This window comes from Sparus aurata, chromosome 17 (assembly GCF_900880675.1).
Source record: "Sparus aurata chromosome 17, fSpaAur1.1, whole genome shotgun sequence".
Taxonomy (NCBI): domain Eukaryota; kingdom Metazoa; phylum Chordata; class Actinopteri; order Spariformes; family Sparidae; genus Sparus; species Sparus aurata.
In genome coordinates, this window is record NC_044203.1 from 7205102 (window position 1) to 7228497 (window position 23396).

The window sequence follows — 23396 nt, forward strand, 5'->3', positions numbered from 1 at the left end:
AGACACATGTTTTTCAAGTTAGGGAAGATATAATACAAAGTGACTGCTACTACAATTTATTTTCAATGCAATAAAAATGGATGCGATGCTATCGGAGCCTTTATTTTCTGATCATAGGTTTTTCACCAGAATTTTACTCACATACAGCAACAAAGACATCAGCAGAGTGATTAACTCAAAGGTTCTGGATGGTGTTAAAGTCATGAGCCATTTCTTTATGGAGCTGGCTTTATGTCTGTCATGTTGTAACAGAAAGCTAAAAAACACAAACTTGGAAGAATACTATATCTTAGGAGGGTTAGCCTTAATATTAAAATAATGTGAATTAATGCTTTCCTATACCAGAATTGTACTTTGAGTGTTTTTTGCTGTAAGAAGCTCTCTGTATTCAGTTCATAATTCACCCTCCTTTGTATTGACCCCATCTACTGAGTACAGATTATGGATTTTGGCTGATTCAGCAGCCACAGAGCAGTGTCCAAGGATAGTTTTTAACCTTCAACAATCAAACTATCAAAGCATTAAAACCACATTTATCTTTGAAATTGAAAGCAAAAGCATTAGCACAACACAGTGCTATCATCACAGATAACGATAATTCATTAGTGATCTTTCAGCCACACTTCACTGAGAGAAGAGCTAAAATCTGGCGGGGGGAGAGAATTTGATTTAGCTGAAGCAGACTGAAAAGATATACTCTCGATCGAGCCTCTGGGCAGCTGAGCTGCAATAGAAGAGTGTGTTCTTTGGAATGCCTGAAAATAATTAATTGTAAATTTCGTTTGAGATTAGATTGAGCAATATAATTCTTAGCGGATATGAAAGCAATGAAAAGATAAGAAGTCTATCAAGCACATAAATGAGAAAACGTGAAAAGGCACACCCTACTCATGTTGTGATGCTTTGTAGGGAAATAAATGAGGGTATTTAAATCAATCTAAATGAAGAAGTTAAGATCAGCGGCTCCTAAAAGTTGATTACAAACTCATTGCATTAAACACAGAGTTGGGATGGATGCAGAACATTCCTCATGATGATTGTGTTCCCCTGTTATTTGTAATTAAAGTCCGTGTAAAGCAGCAATAAATGTGTGTTATGAGTTTGTCACACCACAGAAACATGTGTCATTGACCACTGAGCCAAATTTGAAAGATTAAAAAAATTGCTAAGTATATAAATTTAGGTCTCAAAATCATGGAAAAACAAACACTTCTATCTGCTGCGAAACGCTGGGGACGTGTCAGATAGAGGCGCTGGAACCACGCCCACGCGCGGGAGGGGAGCCGCCTCCGTGTACTGTACAAGGACGTAACCTACAGTAATAATGTAAGCTAGCAGCGTCATCGGACAGACCCAGCCCGACCTGTTTGAGCCATCAGAGCCAGAAACTTACTCTGAGTCAGACACTGATAGTGCTCAGCCTCGTTCCACACAGTCCATGTTTTACATTACACACAAACGTAAAACCCCAGTCTACATATAATTCCTTGTCATAGCCATATTGGTGCACATAAAATATTACCTGTGGATTATCATTGTGCTGTCAGATGGACTCCGCTCAGGGAATGAGGCCAAATCATGTCATGATTAAATGCAATAACATTTGCTAACATTACATGGGCATGACAGGATGCACGTTGTCAAATCACTTTCAGGATTTGCACCTTCAGCAAAATGCATTCAATGCCCAAATGTGAAATATTCATTAACATAAGCACTCACTTACACTCTCTGGCGGGCACGTAATGCCGGTGGCGGAGATGATAGGACCTGTTGGCGGGATGGAGAGGGTCGGTGGCGGGCACGTAATGCCGGTGGCCGTGATGGTAATACAGAGGCATGGCTCTGTCTGACGTCAAATGAATAATTAGTGGAAGTGATTCAGACTCATACCACATAACCACAGCATCCCAGATCTGGTCTCAGCCAGGGACCTTTGGATACAGATACTGAAGCTGAATCGATTCAACCACTTCAGAGTGTCCTGAACGCAAACTAATATTATTATGACTGCCCGGTCACTTGAAAGACACTTTTGCTTACCAGTAGCCATAAAGACAAAGCTAAACGCTGGAGTTAACATACAAGCTAACAAGCTAGATTTACCAACAAGCTACGTAGCTCGACTGCAACATTGTAAGGAGATATACGCTACTGTAACCCCCATCTTAACCTTGTGGTTAAAACGCAGAATGAAACATATATCAAGCAGGGGTCCTTACTTGGCTAGCAGAAAAGCAGCTAACTCTGTGTTGTCATGAATCCTTCTTTTAACACTGCTTTTCTTTGTCAACCTTTTTATTTCTTCTCTTTGACGTGGGCAATGGTGGGGCATTTTTGTCTCTGTTGTTGTTGTCTGTTCTCCACCATTCTTTACAGTTTGAGCTTGAACGCATCTGACCAGGTAGAGCAGGCACTGCGCCTGTGCGGGGGAGGGGCACTGCCCAGTACGCCCTGTGAGGGAGGGGGGCTGCCAGAAGCATATGCATGAAATGATTGACACTTCTCAGCGCCCCCCCCCCCCCCCCCCCCATTGGCTCTGATTGGTTGTATTGAGCCAGAAGCAGTGGATTATTGCAAATTAAATTACAGCCACTGGGTGGAGCCACAGACAGTGGATTTTTACACAGCTGACCTGTATCTTATTCTACTGTCAGATCATAATGACAATTTCAGCGAATATAACAAACAAAAAAAATGTTATAGACTACAACTTTAAATTAGGAAATGAATTTTCACCAATTGTATGCTTCAATTGTGTGCTGTACCTTGTTAAGATAATTTTTTGAGGGGAGGTGCAGCTATGTCTTAGAATAACAACAGGTCTGTACAATGGTAGTTGTTTTATTTTTCTCTTTCTGCAGCAATTCTGTTAAACCTAGGCAATCTTGGGATGCTGTTTAGCTCAGTGGGTAGAGCGGGCGTCCCATGTACAGAGGCTTTGTCCTTGCTGCAGCAGCACCAGGTTGAGTCCCGGCCTGGGGCCCTTTGCTGCGTGTCACTCCCCCTCTCTCTCAACCTGTTTCCTGTCATATCTTCAAATAACCTATCAATTTTATTGCTAATAAAGTGGGATAAACAATTCTGATTTTAGTAATCTCATGACGTTCATCGAATCTTTTTTTCTACGGGTATAGCTCTATGAATAGCTTAATATTTATGTCTGACTGTTGATTGACTGTTCTGTTGAACACCTTCATACGGTGAGAGATAATAAACTACAGGAGACTTCAGTTTTGCTTTAGCTCTGGATCAAAACGTGAATCAATGTGTGTCACTTCACTTGTTATTTAGAGAGACGTCTTCTAGTGCATCCGTGTGTAGGTGGCACACCATTTTCAGACTGCCACACTGCAGAGAACCGCGTGCATTCACGCCAGTCCAGTCACCAGAAGGATAATGTCATTACCATGACAACAAGTGGGGCATTTTTCTGCTCGGTTGCTTCTCTGCCATTGTTGACAGTTTGAGCTTGAACTTGGCCTGCACGATATTAAGAAAATCTGCAATGTGCGATAACACTGTTCAATATTGCGATGACGGTATAACTTGCGATAAATAAACACATATTGAAGTTTGTATGTTATTAACTGTACAGTTAATGATGGCTAACGTTAGTTTTGAATTGTTGGTGTAGTTCTTTATGGTTGTATTGCAGATGATGATGGAGGTTGGTTGTGTTTCCTCTAGAAGTTGCAACAACTGCTCGGCATGTTTTACACAGTACCTGTTTGTAACACGTCTTCTCTCCTGAATCCAAAATAAGTCCATATAGCAGAAGTGCTGTTTCTTTTCACCACAAGGTCTTCGTCAACCACATTTTCAGCGTTTTTCTCTCCTTCCTCAGCCATCATAACCTGGCAATCGCCACCAAACTGATGCCAATTAATTTTGTCAGGGTAGCTAACAGCTAGCTGGGGCTTCATCTGATTGGTCCTTGTATCCGGGGCCTCCATCTGATAGGCTAAATGTTGGCATGCTCAAGGTGCATGCATGGCGCATGTAAATAAAATGTTTTTTCTTAATGATTGCGTGTCAGGCAGTCTTTTTCGATGTGTTTAGTGCACATGTTCATATTGCGATGACGATGAATGATTGACACTTCTCAGGCACTCCCCTTGGCTCTGATTGGTTGTGTTGATTCAGGAGTGGTGGATTCTTGTAAATCACTGGGTGGAGCCACAGACAGCTGACCTGTATCTTATTCTACTGTCAAATCATAATGACAATTTTAGCAAATATAACAAAAAAATTGTTACAGACTACAGCTTTAAGTTTGGTTTTGTACATAACTTAACAAGGTTAGTAAGTTCAAATAACTCACCATTGACTTTTGTTTCACACAGCTGTTTCCTGGATGGAAGTGCCGTGGTTGTTTAACCCTAATATCCACCCTTACAAGAAACATAAATATGGGTCATAATAAGCTGCATGATATGCCACAGATGACTTTTGGTCAATCTTCTGATGAGGATGAGCATTTTGGGGCTAATCATCCAGAGCATATTTAAACATTATTTGATTTTCAAAAACACTGGTGGTCCAAGAGAAGAGGCCAGGGCTTCACTGAAGTAATCTGGATTGATCACATTTAAATTCATCATGTTTTCTAGCACAACGATTCTGACCAATCACTACAGAAATCCCACTGGAAGCTACAAACCATTGGTTCATTTGTTACATTATATACCAATAAATAATGCATTGGCAGTGAATCATCAGGCTTTAAAAATATTCTAAGGGTGTGTAGCTCTCAGCAGTCTGTCGACCAGCAGCTATGACTGGTGTCAGAGAAGGGTCGTGTAGAAAAGTTTGATATATAACTGCAAAGGGTAAATCTACCCTGACAGCGTATTCTAACAGCTTTTTTTGTGCTCAAGTGTTGCCCTGTGCTTATTTTCACCTTTGTGATCTCCTATATTTTCCAAAAGACCCCCTGACAAACCCAGGCTATGGTTGATGGATGTTTGGTTTTAATCTACAATAAATTGTAAAAGCAAAAGAAACATATATATTTCTAACAACCAAAAGGGGTAATAACAAGATCATATAATCAACTGAGATATCTCAACAACTGACAGCTAAATTTAAATGATTCCAAATGATTTCCTAACATTTCCAATGCATCAGAAAAGTAGTCTTTCATCTGTAAATTGATGGCCAGATCGTCATTAAATCTGCCATGGCTATTGTTCCCCAGACTAGGAATCTTGATGTCTGTGGTGACCGTGGACTGCTCCATGACTACTTGAACACAAGATAAAATCAGCTGAAACATGGAATGCTTCTAAGTGCACAAACCTTATGACAAAGAGCTCAAATCAAATTTTAGATGCATTGAAGTTACTTACAAAGACAGTGGAAAGATGCAAGTGGACGCAAAGACATAATCGCATGTACTGAACATTTGTTAACTTGAGCAACACATTTGCACGCACCCAAAACATAATGACTTAATGCAGGCAGATGTCAGAAGGAAGAGAGACGGTCTTGTTCGACCGGCATTCACAGATCAATGCATACTCATGTGACACTACTCAGCCAATCAAATCTGTGTATTTCCTTCAGTGTTGTGATTTGAGTCAGACAGATACACACCTGGACTAGAGACCAGTCGAGAGACAACAGGCGGACAAAAGAAGCCAGTGGAAATAAAGCTTTTAGAATTACACGTGTATGTTCATCCTTTCCACAGGTCGCATAAAATCAGAACGTCTCATATCTGAGAACATGGTGATTGTCAAAAGCGGTAATTGGAAACACCACTACTTGTCGGCACCGGGTGTATTTTTGAGCAAACACACCCACTCAAATCCATCATGATGCAAGTTAGAAGTTTCGATGGTTCTTGAACCTTTGCTTGACCATTTGCTTCTCAGAATCCTGCCGTTTTATCTGTGTTGGATCTATAATGTTGTTTAGTGGTGTGGGGTATGTCATAATTAACAAATCACCTGCTGAGTAATTGCACCAACAAATTGTAATGATTTCTCAATAACCTGCACATTCTCTTAAAAATGTTCATGAGATAATCGTTATGTTATTATAAACCGTACAAACCGAGTCATCTGTTTTCAAAAATAACATTTTCAAAAACACATGAAAATTTTTAGAATTTTAAGCATTCTTTGTTTTATACTTATACCATGGACAGATTTGACACACACATACACACACAATATCGCCGCACACTCTGCCAGCTACCTTCTGTACGGTCCTTACATCGGATGCTTGGGGCGAATAAACCCAGGTTGCAAACGGCGATGGTAAAGAGATGCTCAAATGGTGTGAAATTAGCATTAGCTTCAGTCTGATCTGAGGTGACCCTGAAAAGAAGCAGTTTACCGTTTAGAGACTGACACTGCTAACTGACATCGGCTGATGGTTTAAATGGAAGGAAATGTCAGTGACCTCTGTTGCAGCTGTGTACCCTCAGAGAGATGTTTCTCAGCATATGAGAGGCCAATTATTGGAGAAAAAACACAGCAGCTAAGACGCAGGACTGCATGATACAAAATGTGATTTAAGATGGACTTTAACTCTAGACAGGGATTTATAAATGTGTCCAAGAAGCCCGTCTGATGGGTGTGTGCTAGAGTGTGTGTATATTTTTCTGCTTGTGTGCAGTGTGTGTGTGTGTGTGTGTGTGTTGTTACAGGAGCACATGGAACATGTCTGCTCTAATGATTTCTTTTCCTGGACCTGGCAGCCTTTGACCAAGATCTGCTCAGCTTATTGTGTGTGTGTGTGTGTGTGTCCTATGTCTTGTGTGGGTGAGTGTTCTGACAGTGTGTCACCTCTGTGTGTCATTCCAGGTGATACCGCCAAGGAGAGCAGCCTTTACAGCCGTCCCGCAGAGCCACCGCCTGCTCTTAACAAGGACACAGGCACGCAGATGCCACAACACACTCACACCTAATTTTTGCATCCAGCTCTGGCGCACGGCAGCAGTAAGCGCTAACATTTCAGTGTGCTCCAAGTAATTTATCTTCATTGTCCAAGTCATCAAATCCGAAGAACGACAGTGAGACAGAGGGACAGGCATTAAATGTCCTCAGAGTCAAGGTGACTGGCAACACTAACACACACTATGATTCGCTATTGTCTCTCTCTCTCTCTCTCTCTCTCTCACACACACACACACACATATGCTGTCTTTCTCTCTCTCTCTCTCTCTGTCTCTCTCTCTCTCTCACACACACATGCAATTTCACCCTTTGAAGACACACCACAGTTCCTCAATAATAGGGCCCTTTACTGAGGGGGAAAAGGGTTTCAAATCTCCTAGACTCCCTGATTCCTGAAAAAAGTGTGTGATGAAGTGTAAAATAGAGAAAAGAGAGAAAGAGTAGCAGTGAGCAGTGACAAGCTGCCTGTCACAAAACAGAAGAAACCCTATCGCATCCTAACATCAGCCGCCGACCATTCTCTTGCAGTCACACATGACTGATGAGGGAGGTAAAAAAAGTTCAACTTGTCTTTTCTCTAATCCTCACACTTTTCTTTATGGCAGGAAATTAATGGCCTCTCACACAAGACACTTCTACACACACACACACACATTTGTCATCTCGTCGTGCTCATCCTGGAGCAGTGCTTTTATCATCACCCGGTAAGTAGCAGCGGTAAAATTGCTTAATTAAAGTATGAATGTTTAATCAACCCTCAGGCTGCGTGGAAAGGGACCTGAGACAGGCCATTCATTGATGGACAGCCTCAAGGAAGGAGACCGACAATTCCTCAACTCGCTTCACACTGACTTAAGTTCAAGTGAGTCCTTTGACAGAGTACAGGTAGAGCTGGGAAAGGTCAGAAACTTCATGAGCAGGGAGGTCACTGCCTTGGATATTTCAAAATGTTAAGTTGTTCGCTCCTGTAGTGACTGGCAGTGTCAGCTCCTGAGTTAATACTTTAACCTTAACACCAGGCTGGTTATGCTTTATTTTCATTTCCTTTATTTATAAAGTCACTTCCTGTTTTAGCGAGGCACAGTATATTGCCAATTTTGTAATGTAATTACTATAGGCTATCCGGTATATACCATTCACTGGCATGACAGAGCACTTTGTATGTTCTATGAAACATAAACAGAATAGAAATACATGACCTGTCTACTGTCATGCTAACAACTATGAGCGTTTTGAGCTAAATGCTAATGTCAGCATGTTAGGTGTAGGACGTTAGCACGATAACAATTGCTCGTAAACACTAACCACAAGTAAAGCTGAGGCTGCTGGGAAATGTATAGCAGTGTTGGGGGTACAGCACTCAGATTACTTGATAAACCTGATAAAACAAGAAGTAATCAATCAATCAATTAATCTATTACTGTAAGAATTTAAACATATTTCTCTGTTCTTTTGTTGCTAAAAAAGAAAAAAAAGAAAGACATTGCTACTAAATCTCGGAATGAAGGTGGATGTGTGGTTGTGTTGCGTCAGTGTGGAGGACAGGTGTAATTCGGCTTGCAAGATGGCAGAGAGGGCAGCATTAATGGAGTGGAAGTAACTATATTATTTTGAATTTGTGGGTGAAAGGGACGAGAACAGCGAACATACAGCGAAATGCAAATAGTGCCTGCATGATAAGCCAACAGACTGCACAGCTGCTACCTGTCAGTCTGTCACTTCTGTTTACTTTCATGTACCATATTTCAAACAATTAAGCCCTATTGATTGCAGATGAATTACAAAAAAACAAACAAAAAAAGCCTTACATTGCATGTTGTTTGAACTTCTTAGAGTATATGTACCCCTGTGTTTTGTTTCGTTTTTTAATCAAAGATAGCATGACTAAAGAGCTGTGTATATTGCATCTGTCATTAGCCTGCAGAGTTTCAAATTATGGGTTGTAGAATACGATATTCCATTCCACGTGTGATTTGCAAGAATCCACCACTTCTGAATCAACACAACCAATCAGAGCCAAGGGGAGTGTCTGAGAAGTGTCAGTCATTCTTGTGCATAGTATAGTCAATTTAAAGGAAGACAAGCATCCTCTGGACAATATGAGCAGCAACATGTGCAATGAATCTCAGAGTGGTTTTCATTTTTCATTTTCATTTCTACCCAACACTGATTATTAGTTTTGCTAATATGCGTCTTAGTCAGTCATAAACCAGAGTCTGTACTAAGGGAAATTTTGACCTGATGATGGGACTAGATGACAAGTTGAGCGGTCACCAAAGCTGTAACAATCCATCCTGATGACAATAACAATAACAATAACAATTTATGAAATGGTTGTTGAGACATTTACACTAAGGGCATTTAGCTTTTGTCCAAAGTGACTTACATTAAGTACATTTGTCACAAGAAAGAAACCACGACATAACACTTTAGATAAAGTAACAAAGAAAAAATAGAAACAACCAAGCCCTTGTCTGAGCATAGTAGCTGCTATTTATCAAGGATACCTTAAGTACATAAGTGCTATGATTTGAGTGCTAATGGTAAGAACATATGTAACCCACATTAAAATACGATACAAGATAAATATTTTTTGTATCTTGCTATTTGGAGAAGTTGAGTTATTTATGTATAAAGAGGAGTAATATGGCCCAGCGGCAGGAGGGAAAGTACCGCATGTCGCTGTTTGGGGCCTGATTACACCACGTAACCGTTGATTTAAACTTGCTGTAAAACGTTATTTAATTTGTACGGCCAGAGTAATTTATTTTCTCTATTACCTGTTGTGCAGGTCATGTTTTTTTTGTTGCTCCTGAATTAAGTCTGGTCAAAGAGAGACACTGTTCCTCACCACGGGCGACCACATATACGCAGGGATGCAGGGATCCTGCGACATTTCTCCGCCTCCTCTATGTGTAAGTCTTAGAGGTGGCAAGGGGTGAAATTTCGCTCTGGCACTGATCCACCTCTGGAGGTAGTATCAGAGGCACAGTATTGGCAAATCGAACCAGGGTGAATGGATAAGCCGGCGTGGTATAGCGATGGCATGTTGATGGGACAGTCTGATAACTACACAGGTCCTTCACTCAACTAAATAAAGAGAAATGTCGCACAAAGCAACATTACATGACCAAACAGAAGTAACATAGTAACTGTAACTGTCTTTGGCAACTAAATGAGGAAAATAATACTGCAGATATACGTGGAAGCGTCTGTCCTCCTGTCTGTCCTACTGTCTGTCCTACTGACTCTTCGTCCCTCCCTCCAGAACTACTTTTTTCAGGTAAAAAGTAGTGTGACGCCTTACTACTGAAAATATGGTAATGAAACAAGAGTTCATTATTCCTATTATTTGGAACTGATTGAACATAAGGGGAAGAATGTACACTGTGCCCTGGCCAGAAACGTGTCTTTTGCCGTAAACTCAACAGCCAACCTCACCAAGCAAAACATATTAACATGAATTGTAGCTCAAGATCCCCGGGGAAATGATGATATGTCGAGTCCAAGCCCACATAAGCAGCTGAAACTTCATTTTCACCAGGTATCTAAACAAGAGTTGGACAAACTTGTCACTTTTGTGTTCACCAGATGCATCGAGGATATGCTATTTGGCATTATTGTTTGTATTGTTGTTTTCTTGTCAAGTGCTCTGTTTGTGGCATTTTTCATAATAAAGAGCACAAAAGAAATACCTGTTATGTCCTTTTTAACTCCATAACATCCCTATACTCCATTCTAACAATTCATGTGATTTAATGTGTCAATAAAATGTTTATTATCATTTCATTATCATTCCTATAACATACTGCCTTTACACTGATGCTGGAAGTATGGGTATGAAGTCTGTGTGCTCTGATTTGACTGAATTGAATGGCTGGAATTCTTTATGCGAAATGCATTAATTAAAAAGCTCACAGTGACACAAATCTCAGTGACATCTGGAGTGACTTAAGGTGGTCATTTCAAATTAGCATCACTAAAGAGCAGAATTCTATGTCAGATTTGGTGTTTATCAGCCTGAAGCCTTATCAAAAACAGAGCAAAGGTCCCTACCTGGCACTTTATTCTTCAGATGGTATTGTAACCATTATGCCAACAGCAGTTAGGTCAAGTAAAGTCTAGACTCTAGACTCTAACAATTATTATTGTTATATTTTTCCATTACTTAATGACACAATTTCCACATATGTGGAAATTGTGTCATTAAGTAATGGAAAAATATAACAATAATAATATGAAAATATAATTATATAACATGTGCCATATAGAACACAGAAATATATACATAAACCAATACTTTGTTGTAATCCTTGTCTAACTTTGTCTTCAGACCTATAAATAGTCTCTGCTGATGTCTGACCTCAGAGTTTTGGCCGCAGGCTGGATGGCGGCCCGTTTTTTCCTCCATGCTGTTACCTGTTCCTGTATAACAACTACAACAGCAGCATATTCTGATCAAGCTGTTCCTTAACACAAAGCACAGCACTAGAGTAGTAATGATTCCAAATGCTCAACCCAGCTCCATTCTTTGAAAAAGTGTACCCATGGTGCAGTGCTGGACTTGTATGTTCTTATACTTAACATTTCAATCATAGCACTTACGCACTTAAGGTATCCTTAAAGTCCGTGTAAAGCGGCAAAAAAATTGTGTTATGAGTTTGTCACACCAAAGAAACATGTATCATTGAACCCTGAGCCAAATTTGAAAGATTAAAAAAATTGTTAAGTATATAAAATTAGGTCTCTAAATCATGGAAAAACAAGCACTTCTTTCTGCTGTGAAACGCTGGGGGCGTGTCAGTTAGAGGCGCTGGAACCACGCCCATGCGGCGGGGGCTACACGTCATGTTAATGACGTCGGTGTCTCCCCAGGTGTTCCCCAGGTGTTCCCCTTGTCTATCTAAACCCGCGGACAGTTTATAATCATATAGATGCTGTTATAACGTGTATTGATTGAGATCCTGACCCACTAAACATCCTGGAAAGTGACGGAGTGAAGTTTTTCGCGCTAAATTACATAATTATACATAATCACCATCAGTAAACAGGACGCTGTCTGACTCTGTCACTCGCGGGACGGTGGCTGTTTTCTGGGGGACAGTTTCCTTAAGTCTCGGTCAGGAGGGCTGGCGGTCGCGGTGATTTATTTTCGTTAAACACTCGGTGAGTTAAACACTCTTGTGACAAGCGTGACAGACGCTGTTTTGTGAGCAGAAATGTGACGAAGAGTCGGGAGGACAGGGAGGGGACGGACAGGAGGACAGACGCTTCTCCACATACAGCTGTGGTATTTGTTTTCCTCATATAAGTTGCTAAAGACAGTTATAGTTACTACGTTACTTTTGTTTGGTAACGTTGCTTTGTGGGACATTTCTCTGTATTTAGTTGAGTGAAGGACCTGTGCAGTTAGACTGTCAGACCGACACGCCCTCGCTCCGCGCCTCCGGATTATCCGTTCACACTGGGACGGCTCACCAATAATGCGACCCTGATACTACCGCCACATACCGCCAGTGGGACCCGCCGTCAGCAGGACGGAGAGGGTCGGCTGCGGCGCGGCCACATCATGCCGGTGGGACCCGCCGTTAGCGGGACGGAGGGCCGGCTGCGGCGCGGCCACATCATGCCGGTGGGACCCGCCGTCAGCGGGACGGAGGGCATGCTGCGGCGCGGCGGCCACATCATGCCGGTGGGACCCGCCGTTAGCGGGACGGCGCGGCCACATCATGCCGGTGGGACCCGCCGTCAGCAGGACGGAGGGCATGCTGCGGCGCGGCGGCCACATCATGCCGGTGGGACCCGCCGTCAGCAGGACGGAGAGTGTCAGCGGCGGTCAGCAGCGGTCACATCTCCTCGTTGGCGGAGGAGAGGATGCAAGCCGGGACGGAGTTGACCAGCGTCAATGGACTCCCCCGTTTCCTTACGTTTCATCCGAAGGAAACTTAAATAAGCTAACAGCGCAGTCACCCTGCACACTGTGGCATCCAGGAAAGATGCAGAGCGATGTGGAGGAGACATGGCTGGTTAGCTGACTGGTTGGCTGGTTAGCTAGCTGCAAACTATTGTAAGCAATGCAATCCGAAACTGGAGAGTGAGTGGGAGAACCGCTGAAGCTAACGCGCTGAACGTATTTATACCACTTCCGCAGCAGGGCGGGGTTTATGCAAATCATATGGCCGCGTTACGGAACGTGGCCATGATTTGCATGATTTCTGACCCGCACATTAAATCCTGAACACAGAAATGTTGAAAAACTGTTTGTGAGCCTAGCTCCAAAATTAAATTCTACATGGCCGAATGGCTTTTACATGTTTTAAGTAAACACATTTATGACCCGTTTAATGTGTTTAGAAGAAAATGGCTGATTTTGGTTTACACGGACTTTAATGTACAGCAGCTACGATGCTCAGATGAGGGGTTGAAAATTATTTCTATTTTTTCCTTTTTCCTCTTTCCACACTGATATGTTGTGGTTTCTCTCTTGTGACAAATGGACTTATTGTAAGTGGCTTTGGAACAAAAGCGTCTGCTAAATGCTTCTCCCAGTTTCTCTCATCATTTCTACAGCAGCTACAAGGAACTTTCGATTTTTTTGTTGATTGTGTCGGCCCCTGTGAACAAAACTTCACACTTATTTGAACGTATGAATGAGAATTGGCAACTTGATTTATTTGACTGTGATTCTTACAATCACAGCCACCAATCTGAACACACTGATCATCAATAAGGTGAACATGTCATGACTACAAAAAAAGGACTACGTCCGTTTGCGAATTGTTTCCATCCTCCCATCCCAGAAAAAACCCCAAACTCCATATAAAAATGTCCCAAACAGGATATGAGGTTCCCTGCAGGAGGAGGTACCTCTATACCAGCACAGAGCAACTTCCTGCCACCTCTCTTCAGTCTATTCCTGCCCGCATGGTGCCCCCTATGGTGAACACCACACCTTGCTCACACACACACACACACACACACACACACACACACACACACACACACACACACACACACACACGCACACACACAAAATCAGCTTAATTCGCTCCCTCAGTCAGCCACCCACACTCAGTCACAAGGGACCAGTGCGTGGTTGCAGCAGTGTATGTGCCATTTTCTGGTGTGACATTTCACCATGCGTGTGCCCCAGTGCTGTATGCAGTGTGTGCGTGTGTGCGCGCAGGTACGTGTTTCCACGCATGTGAGTGTGAAGAGGAGCTAATGCATCAGACTTGCTTTAGGATTCCTCAGCGCTTGTTGTGGAGGCGGGTTGGAAATCCCTTAGTTTAGCAACAATGTGGTCCGGCCAGGCAGAGGCTCGCAGGGAGAGACACAGCGCTATCATTCATCTTCCTCAACCACACAGCTGCCAGCAACTGGAGGAAAAAGTGCAAGTCAGGAGGGTTTATGAGTGTTTCTTTCTCCTTCTTTCCACATGCTGTCACTTGAGAAAGCATATATAAGCCCAGTCTTTTATTATTTCTTCACCCTTCCATCATGTTCAGTATCTCAGACAGCACTGATTAGACTGATCAAAGTTGTGAAATGATGTATCTCAACGTTGTTCAGGCATTTCCATAACTGACTGGCCCAGTGGAGACAGGGCAGTTAAAGCTTAAGGGAAATAAGTCCTTATTCCTTCATCCATCAGAGACACAGGAGGGTAGAGCCTGACTGATAATGAATTACTGAGGTCCGTACAAAGACCGCTATCTGAGCTACAAAAACTCCACATGACATGAATAAGTATTCTTGATAAGGATCCAATAAATGTGTTTTTTTTTTTTTTTTTAAGGCACTGTAAATAGACACAGGTGTCAACTCAGTTTGATCGAGGGCACGGCTGTGCAGTGAGTCAGATACCAGACATCAGATACCATTTATCAATAATGATGATTAAAGCGTGACTGGACCTGTCCTTACAAGAGTGTGGGAGATGTCACTCACTCAAACACAGTCTGACACAGACTTCCTGGACATGGGGGTGCAGAGGCTTTCTTTTCATTTAAAAGTCTCTGAGCAATGGAAGACAGGGAGTCTCCTATAATGTGACATATTTGCGAGGGAAACAGAATACTGGATATGGACAAGGTACAGTTATTTTTTTTATCTTTTTTTTTAAAACAACAAGTGATACACAACAGAGGGGTGGGGGGGTGGGGGGTATAGCTACATATTTATCCATACATACATATTCATATGCATAAATATATGTATGTACATGCATATCTGCTGCATATGCAATACATGTTACATGCATTCAATTGTGTATACATACACGGTTGAATGCAAATAAGAACTCTGTTAGTTAACTCAAGGTTACAACAATGAATACAAACGTGATGATATATTCTTTTCAAAAGTCTGCCTTTTTTGTTAAAGCGAAACTTTCACCAAAAAGCAACCGAGGCTTTATTTGGGATTGAATATGAGTCAAACCTTCGTGTGAAAGCATAATTACGACGAAAGAGGCACTTTTAAGATTTACCGTAGTTTCGGTTTTGGGCACGTTAATTTTGAACGGGAGAGCTAGGGGCATGATACACTAGCATCAAAATCGCTATTTTTAGAACACTAAGAAGGCTCGACACAACATGAAACTTTGCTCGTAGCATCACCAGGGTCTCTACTCATGAACTAGAGCATTGACAACATTGTTTGTGTACACAGAGTTTATGAAAAAGAAGGTTTTTGAACTACTCACGTTAACTGCTGCATCTCCTGCGCGTCGCCGCCATGGCAGACAAAAAGTGTCGATCCCTGAGTGCGGCCTGACAGGCACGCTTGAGGAGCAGTTCACCATTACTCTCCTGCCTGTCAGGTCGCACTCTGGGATCAAGCCTCGGTTGCTTTTTGGCGAGAGTTTCGCTTCAAATATAAAGTGTGAGTTCTATCATAAATAAACAATAATAATGTTCTCGTATCTCAACCACTTAACCCAACGACTTTGTACTCTTCATTTCTAACTCAAGTTATTCTCTCCATTTCCGATATTTCCTGTACCATCACATTCCCTCTTTAATCTGATGGACTTCAAGGTTTTAGGGAACACCTAGTTATTTGCTTCATCGCCCCAATTCTGAGTATTTTATAAAGGTTTGGGCTATTTCCTGCATAAACTCTGGAGGTGAAGGGGATTTAACAATACTGCTTTGGTGCAAAACAGAACTGATTAATGACTTGGCTTTCAACCACATCTTTCAACTTGTTTGTTGGATCAGGAGGAAGTAAATGAGAGCAAAATGAATAAAGTACACTTCAACTAGGCTTTTTTTGAAGACTTAAACAACAATTAAACCAACTCAGATGTAAGCACATACACACCTCCAACTAAAATAGTGCCATTGTTTTTTTGTTTTTGTTTTTTTATCCACAGATACAAAATAGATTATGGCTGGGATCATTTTAAACACAAGTTGAAACCTCATTTTTGCAGAGGGATTCATATTGAATAACAAAATACTTAACAAATTGGGTGCCTTAATGTCGTTTGCAGCTGCAGCTGCCTCGGCCAACCCAACCTCCTCCTTATCTGCAGTCACATTTTACATGTTGGGGCAGTGGTCACCAAAGCTCACCGACTGTGACAGTGGTGGAGATACACACAAACAGCCGAGACAGTAGTTGTCATCAGTGGTTGTTGACAGCTGCGTCACTGCCATTCTCACTGTCACTGTCCTGAATCAGGATCTGAGAAAACTGGATGCAACAAAAACAAAGCTCTTGGGAAAAGGGGGAATACTATTCAGTGCATCATGAAATGATATATTCCCTGGGGTCCAATAAATGATAGAAAAGTGTATACTGTATGGTGAGTTGACAGTTCCTGTCAAAAGCAGACTAGACAGGATATCAAGATCTTTGTTTGTTAAAGCACCAGTAACTATCGCAAACAGTCTCCAGAGAAGTACGATCAGAAAAACAGATAGACAGCAGCAACAGTTCCCTCCATTTTCTGTTGCTACTTATCCTGAACCCTTTCCCAGCATGCATAGGGCCACAGTCAGGGTACACACCGGACACCCTCTTACAGGACCTGGGTGCTTTAACAAACACATCAGCTGTGTGTAAATTAAGAGCCATATGTTTTATGGTGTATGGGCAAAATCCTGCCAGTTCCTGATATGAAGCATTTCCTTTAGTGGTGGACAAAGCACTGATGCTGCATTTACATGAGCTGTTTGGCATCAGTTGCTCAGTCGTCAGGTGCTCGAAGACAAGCTATAGGTAGTATCCTATCAGTCTAGTGGGTGATATTCATAACCACACTTCCACTTATGACCACTATATTCTGCGGCCTCTTCTTAATGTTGTTTGCTGCTGCAGCTCCCTTGACCAACCCAGCCTCATCTCTATGTGCACTGCAACACATCCTCACACCTGAATGACTGAATAAGCTGATTGACAGTGACTTCCAAACATACATGCCTGTTCCTAAAACAACATGCGTACCAGTGACAAGCCTCATGCTCACAGTTTGGTTAGGGTTTGGCAACAAACCACTTGGTTAGGTTCAGGAAGACATCTTGGTTTTGGTTAAAATTGGTTAAAAATTCTATTTTTTAGTTATTTCACTACCTTAGTAAGTAAGAGAAAGTGGACAGCAACAGTGGTCTCCTGGGTAAAAGTCCTGTGTTTAATCCAACCTGACCTCATCCTAGACTTTATTGATATTGATATCATTACACCTGACTTCATCCATGCTGTATCAATTACTACGGCCATGTGTTCAAACAAGGAAGGTATGTTTGGGTCGTAAGCTGCTTTCACATTAAACATCTGATGTTAATCTTAATCTGATGGGGACAGTCTGGTGCTAAGCTATTGTTGTCATTAACATTATGCAACAGTATGTGTCTCCCCCAATTTAATGGCTGAAAGATTCAGCCACTAAATTATTATAATGTGTTTTTTTCATGCACATTCATGTGGGGATTTCATATCACCCCAACATGTTCCAATTCCACACAGCAAGGCCCCATCCAGCTAACTGTTCTGCAGTGCGAGTGGCTGAGCCTTCTCTCTGTCTCATGCAGAGGGCTTTTAGTCTGTGACACTGTATTGTTGTTTGGTTATTTTCCAAGCATTATTAAATATTTCACACTTTAAAATGGCTGCATAGCTGAAAGTGTGAGTGCATGATGTGCAACCAAGGACACAACCCATATGATCATGTGGCACTGCGGCTAAGTTGTAGTCTCCTTTACCTTCACTTTGCTGGTCGTTTCTGGCACCTTCTCAAAGCCACCACAATCGTGTCTCTTTTGTTCAGCTTGAGTCATGTGCTTTCTCATCTCCCCACATCTCTCTGATCCATCCTTGAATCACTCACTGCCTCCCCTGCTGTCAATTGAGGGCTAACAAATGAATCTTTTCCTGCTCCGTGCCACACCACATGTCATGACACACCACATACACGCACATACACAAGCAAGTACACATTGGAGGTGTACCAAAATGGATTGACATGGGCAATATTTCAAAACTGAAGCTACCAGCAGCCAATATTTTGTCCCAAAACCTTTAACTTTGACCATCTGAATGTCAGATGAGTCCAAAAATAGCCCTGGAATCACCGGTCTTCTCAACTTAAAGGTTAAAGATATCTCACACAGCACAGGAGCTGTGCTCGAACTGTGAGCTGTGGACATTAAACATGGACTGCAGCTAATTAGCTGTAATATTCATATCACGGCATTTGTAAACACATTTTTCTTGCAAATATATTGTGCTGAAATTAATTTTCTAGGATATTTGCTATTACATCCCCCAAACGTCCTGCTATTCAGGGGCACTGAGAGTCTTAATTAAAACTGAAGTGATATTGATAAAAAAAAAAAAAAAAAACACTTACAAAGCATGTGATGCATCCTTTCATCCTTGAAATTTGACAAAAGGTCACATTAGAATCAATACAGGTTCAGCTCTTCCTATTGATGACCCTATCGACAAAGTAACCAATAATCAAGCTGTAGCATATCAGTCATAGCAGAGGTTGATAACACTCACTTGGCAAAATCCAATATTGTATTAATAGAAGCACATTATTGACCCCATCATTCTGAGAGTCAATATATTATTTTAACCATTTACCCAAAGTACACACAAGGCTATCCCTGCCTTTATATGGGCAGAATTTATTAATGGAGAAGATGCACTGATACTGCCATTCCCTCTTTGAACATTGTCAGTAAATCCTTCAAGACAAACCTTTTGAACAGGGTTTCATTTATAATGGATTATTCAATGCTATACAGTAGCATTAATGAATGAACAGGAAATGGAAAAAGGACCACTGCATCTTCAGTGTAGACTGACAAATACAGCCTACATGGAGGACTGACAGAAAAGTCAATCCAACCACTGGATAAGAACATATATATTGGACAGTTTTACAAAACCCGGAATTATGTTCCACCATGTTATGTATTTCAGTCAATCCCAAATGCCATCAGCTGACAGATATTGGCTGGGTATCAGTGTTTAAATTAAAATTATTTTTAGATATTATTAAAGCAGGAACACTTAACTCTTTCAGTGCAGTAATGTCATTTTAGACAAACGTTTATTGTTTAACTGTAAAATGTCCTGCCTGTTATTGCGTGTCTTGTCAAAAGTGTTTGACAACATGTGAGGGACCATTTCAAACAAATGTGTGTATATCTATGGCAATTAAACTATGGTTAATCTCATGTTAAGGATAGACAACTAAGAGACTTAATTGCAGGTATGTGATTCACTCTTTCCTGGAGGGTGATCAGATTTACTTGACATACAGCAACCAGCTCAAATTGTTAGTTGTGTTAGTTAACCCTAACCCTAACCCTAACCTCCCACCTTACTTCATCAGGGGCCAACACATTCTCACTCCTCTTAGTCAAATAAAGCAGCTTCCTCAGTGGCGTTGAGCTTTAAACTATGATGCTCTTACTTGGATCAGGAATCCCAGTTTCTGGAGGTATAGTCCAGTGTTTGACCAATCAAGCCACCCTGACCAACCCAAGACTTAGACTTTTCTCACTGTTTATACTATTTCACTAGAGGGGTAACTACAGCCACTGACCAGGCTGCTGTATTTCATGCAATAGGAGTGAGAACAAGCTGAAAACTGTGGTGTGGATTTAAAGCTAGGCATACTGGGCATAGAAAATTGCATTTTCTTCCTTTCTGATTTGTATTTCCCTTAACATTTATGCATTGGATACACAGGGCACATGAGGGGAGGCTGGGCACAAAGCAAAGCTCCCACACTGTCTATTTGGATCCAAACTCCTTGTCTAGCCCCCATGGGCTGGACAAGAGCAGAGCTCGATTGCTGACAGCAGGTCTCACCCATCCGTCTGCCACTGGGCGGAAACCTTCAGTCCCTCTGCACAGAGGGACTGAAGGTGGCTGCGAGACAGACTGTAATCTACGAACTCCTCTGTTACTGAAAGTATTGAGAGCCAGCAGGTCCAATTGCACATTGCTTGACGCAAGAGACAAAAATCTATCCTCATCAAGCTCGTTCCACCTCAGACAACTCCCCCTCTCATCTGTTGTCAGCCATTTCACTCCATTTTATTCTCCTCTTCTACCCTCTGCTGTCTCTCTATCTATTGTCTTTCCTTCAATCATCACTCAGGACTGCCATCCCTCTATTCCCCTCTTCACCACACAGCGGGCCCTAACAGCCCATCCTATTTCTACCCAGAATCGATTACGCATCCCCATCCTCGTTTTATCTTCATCCACCAATTCAATTCATCCAGTTACCCATCCAGCCAAATGTGTGCGGACGGCTTGCCTCTTCCATTTGAGCTCATCACAGGGTTCCATTGCCACTTGTTCGCTCTGAACCTGGGATTATCATCTAAGGGACACTTTGACTGTGTAGGTTGAAGCACACAGAGAGAGAATAGAGCTATAATGCATCCTTCTCTTCCTATCTCTAGACAAGCCTACAGAAGATGGTATATTTATTTTTTATTTTTCACACCTTGAGGCACAAACAGCCCACACCCCGCTGTTGATCACCATAAGCAGGATTACATAAGTGTGATAACTAGCAGAGAGGAGGCTGGGGCGGCTAGGGGATATTAGCCGCTCTGGAGACTGGAGGAGGATAAGGCAGGAGATACCCACCACAGCATCTTCTCTGCCTGGTTGGCTTCCCACGACTGGCTCAGTATCAGCCCACTATCAGCCTGGGGAGGGAAAGATGGGGAGGCAGCGACGGTGGCTCAGAAGACGAGGAGGAGGAGGAGGACCGAGAGAATAAGACCACTAGCTGATATGGGGAAGCAGTAGCAGTAGGAAGTAGCAGACTAAGGAGGGAGAGATAGATGGTGGAAAGGTTAGGGGGAGAAAGGAGAGCTGAGAAATGTTCCATCCCTCTGGCCATAGTTCTGACGAAGCCAGGATAGAGATGTCAGGCCACATCCTGTCTACCGAGGCAAGGGATGGGGAGCCAGGATCAAGCGGCAGACAATTAGACTTCAAGCCACGGGCCCTTATCCAATCACATTTCTGCCTCTCTCCTTCTTTCTTCCTCTTTTGTCTCTCTTTACATCACCCCACCAGCCCCCACCATTCACCCGTGTTCTGAGCATCCCCTGAGCTATCCAATATCAGCACTTGATTCTCCTCTGTTTCCACAAGCTCCCCGGCGGCCGATCGAGTGTCCCTCCCTGGACCGCAGAGGGACAGAATACGGTGCCGACCTCACAAGGTCATTGAGCTCTCCACCATCAGATGAAACCCTAAACCTTCCATTTGCTTCTTTCTGTCCCTCATTCTCTCTTCTACTTCAGCCAAAGCACTCCACTTGCTTTTGAGCCAGTGTCACACAATTATCCGCACTTTTCACAAATCACACACATTTCCACTGCTTGATTGCTACTGAAGACGCCATTTATCTGCCATTTTGCTGAGAGCATGCTAAACTCCAAAGGGTGACCTTTTTCGAGGTCAGACAAAAGAAAAATAATCTATTTGTCCCAAAGTTTCTTCACAGCGAGGATTTTTCTCTTTTGTTTTACAGAGAGCAAAACAAGATACAATTGTTAATCCGAACACTTAAGTGCTTTTAGAAACCGTGCAGTAGATGTATGAACAATGATTTGAAAGTATTTTTTAACAAGGCCACGTGGATAGAGTTAAATAGTAAAAGCTTTCCTACTCACCATTCATCTCAGCATCTTTGCCACTTTCTTTCACACTAGGCAAACAGTTTTCCAGGTAAACTCCATTGTGATAACAGCTATCCCCCTCACTGAGCTGTGGAGGTGGCTCCCAGCACATACATGGAGTCTGCATGATGCCACAGGGCCTGTTAGATGTGCTAGAGGCCAGACAGTCTTCCAGCCACTGGCACAGCATCTGACAGGCTGCCATGCTGGGGTTGCGCTTTCCCACCACCAGGTACTCTGTTTTGAAATCCCCGTCGCCATCAGTGATGGGCGTGCCTGCCCGAGGAGGACCCTTCCTCATTTGGAGGAACTGCTTTCCGGCCTCCAGAAAGGCCACTGGGGCTGAGGTGTCACACAGCTTGACCACCTCGTTAAAGCTCTCCATGCCCAGGTAGGTGCGTGTGGTCTCCAGGAAAGAGTCATACTGGAAGGTGCGGAGTTGTGACGGCACACACTTCTCAGTTGGTTTGGTGACCTTGATGAAGATGGTGTAGCGCCGCGGGTCAGGGTTCTGTAGCGTCCAGGAACAAGGTGTGGAGGGAAATACTGATGATGACAGGAAGAAGCCGAAAAAGCGGCTCTGGACTAGGGTAGAGCAGGAGTCAGACTCTGGGCCTGAGGGGGCTGCATGGCACCATTCCCCCATCAGCAACAAAGGAGCAAAATACAAGAATAGCACTGGGAGAGGCCATCTTGCTTGGCCACAAATCCAAAAAACAAGGCTTGTCATGGTTTGCAGATGATAGACGGAGAAGGTATTGATGGCTGGTTATCTTGCTTCGGAGGACTCAACTTCCAGCTGTGTGCGACAAATGTGGAAGAAAGGGAGGTGGAGGGGGGAGAGGAAGAGGATGTGGTGGTGGAAGAGGAGGAGGGAGAGGAAGGTTGCTCTCAAAGATCCAGTGATCTTCCCATGACTGCATCAGTCGATCCCGAGATTCACAAGAACCTGTGAAAAGGAAGAGACAAGATAAGAATTAAATTTGTATCTGATCACACAGAATTGGATTACACTGATTCTATTTATCTCCGCGACGAGAAATCTCTATCAGCTGTTACTGTTTGCGCTGTACACTGAGAGCGACTGCAGCTCTGAAGAACAACAAGTTGAACAGAAGCAGACAGAGGGAGGGAGCGGGGGGGAGCCGGAGATTTAGTAAAGTTTTTCTTCATTTCATCAAGTTTAGATTGGTCTTTTCCAGAGAGACAACTGTTTCCCTCACATGTCAGCTCCCATATTTCATCTGCCAGCTCATTAATCTGTCCAATTATAAGGCTATTAATTACAAATAAGGCAACACCTGCAGTCATTCAT

At 42.7% G+C, this 23396-nt stretch overlaps 1 protein-coding gene across 17 annotated transcripts in view; it reads right to left on the bottom strand.

Moving 5' to 3' along the window:
- adgrb1a (adhesion G protein-coupled receptor B1a) overlaps positions 1 to 23396 on the bottom strand; it is a 191298-nt gene that overhangs the window by 121611 nt on the left and 46291 nt on the right. For all 17 annotated transcript variants that reach the window (XM_030395292.1, XM_030395283.1, XM_030395290.1 and 14 more), the window contains exon 2: positions 22076 to 23030. In XM_030395292.1, coding sequence (XP_030251152.1) covers positions 22076 to 22811 — 736 coding nt within the window. In that variant the 5' untranslated portion in view covers positions 22812 to 23030. The remainder of the gene's footprint in view (positions 1 to 22075; positions 23031 to 23396) is intronic.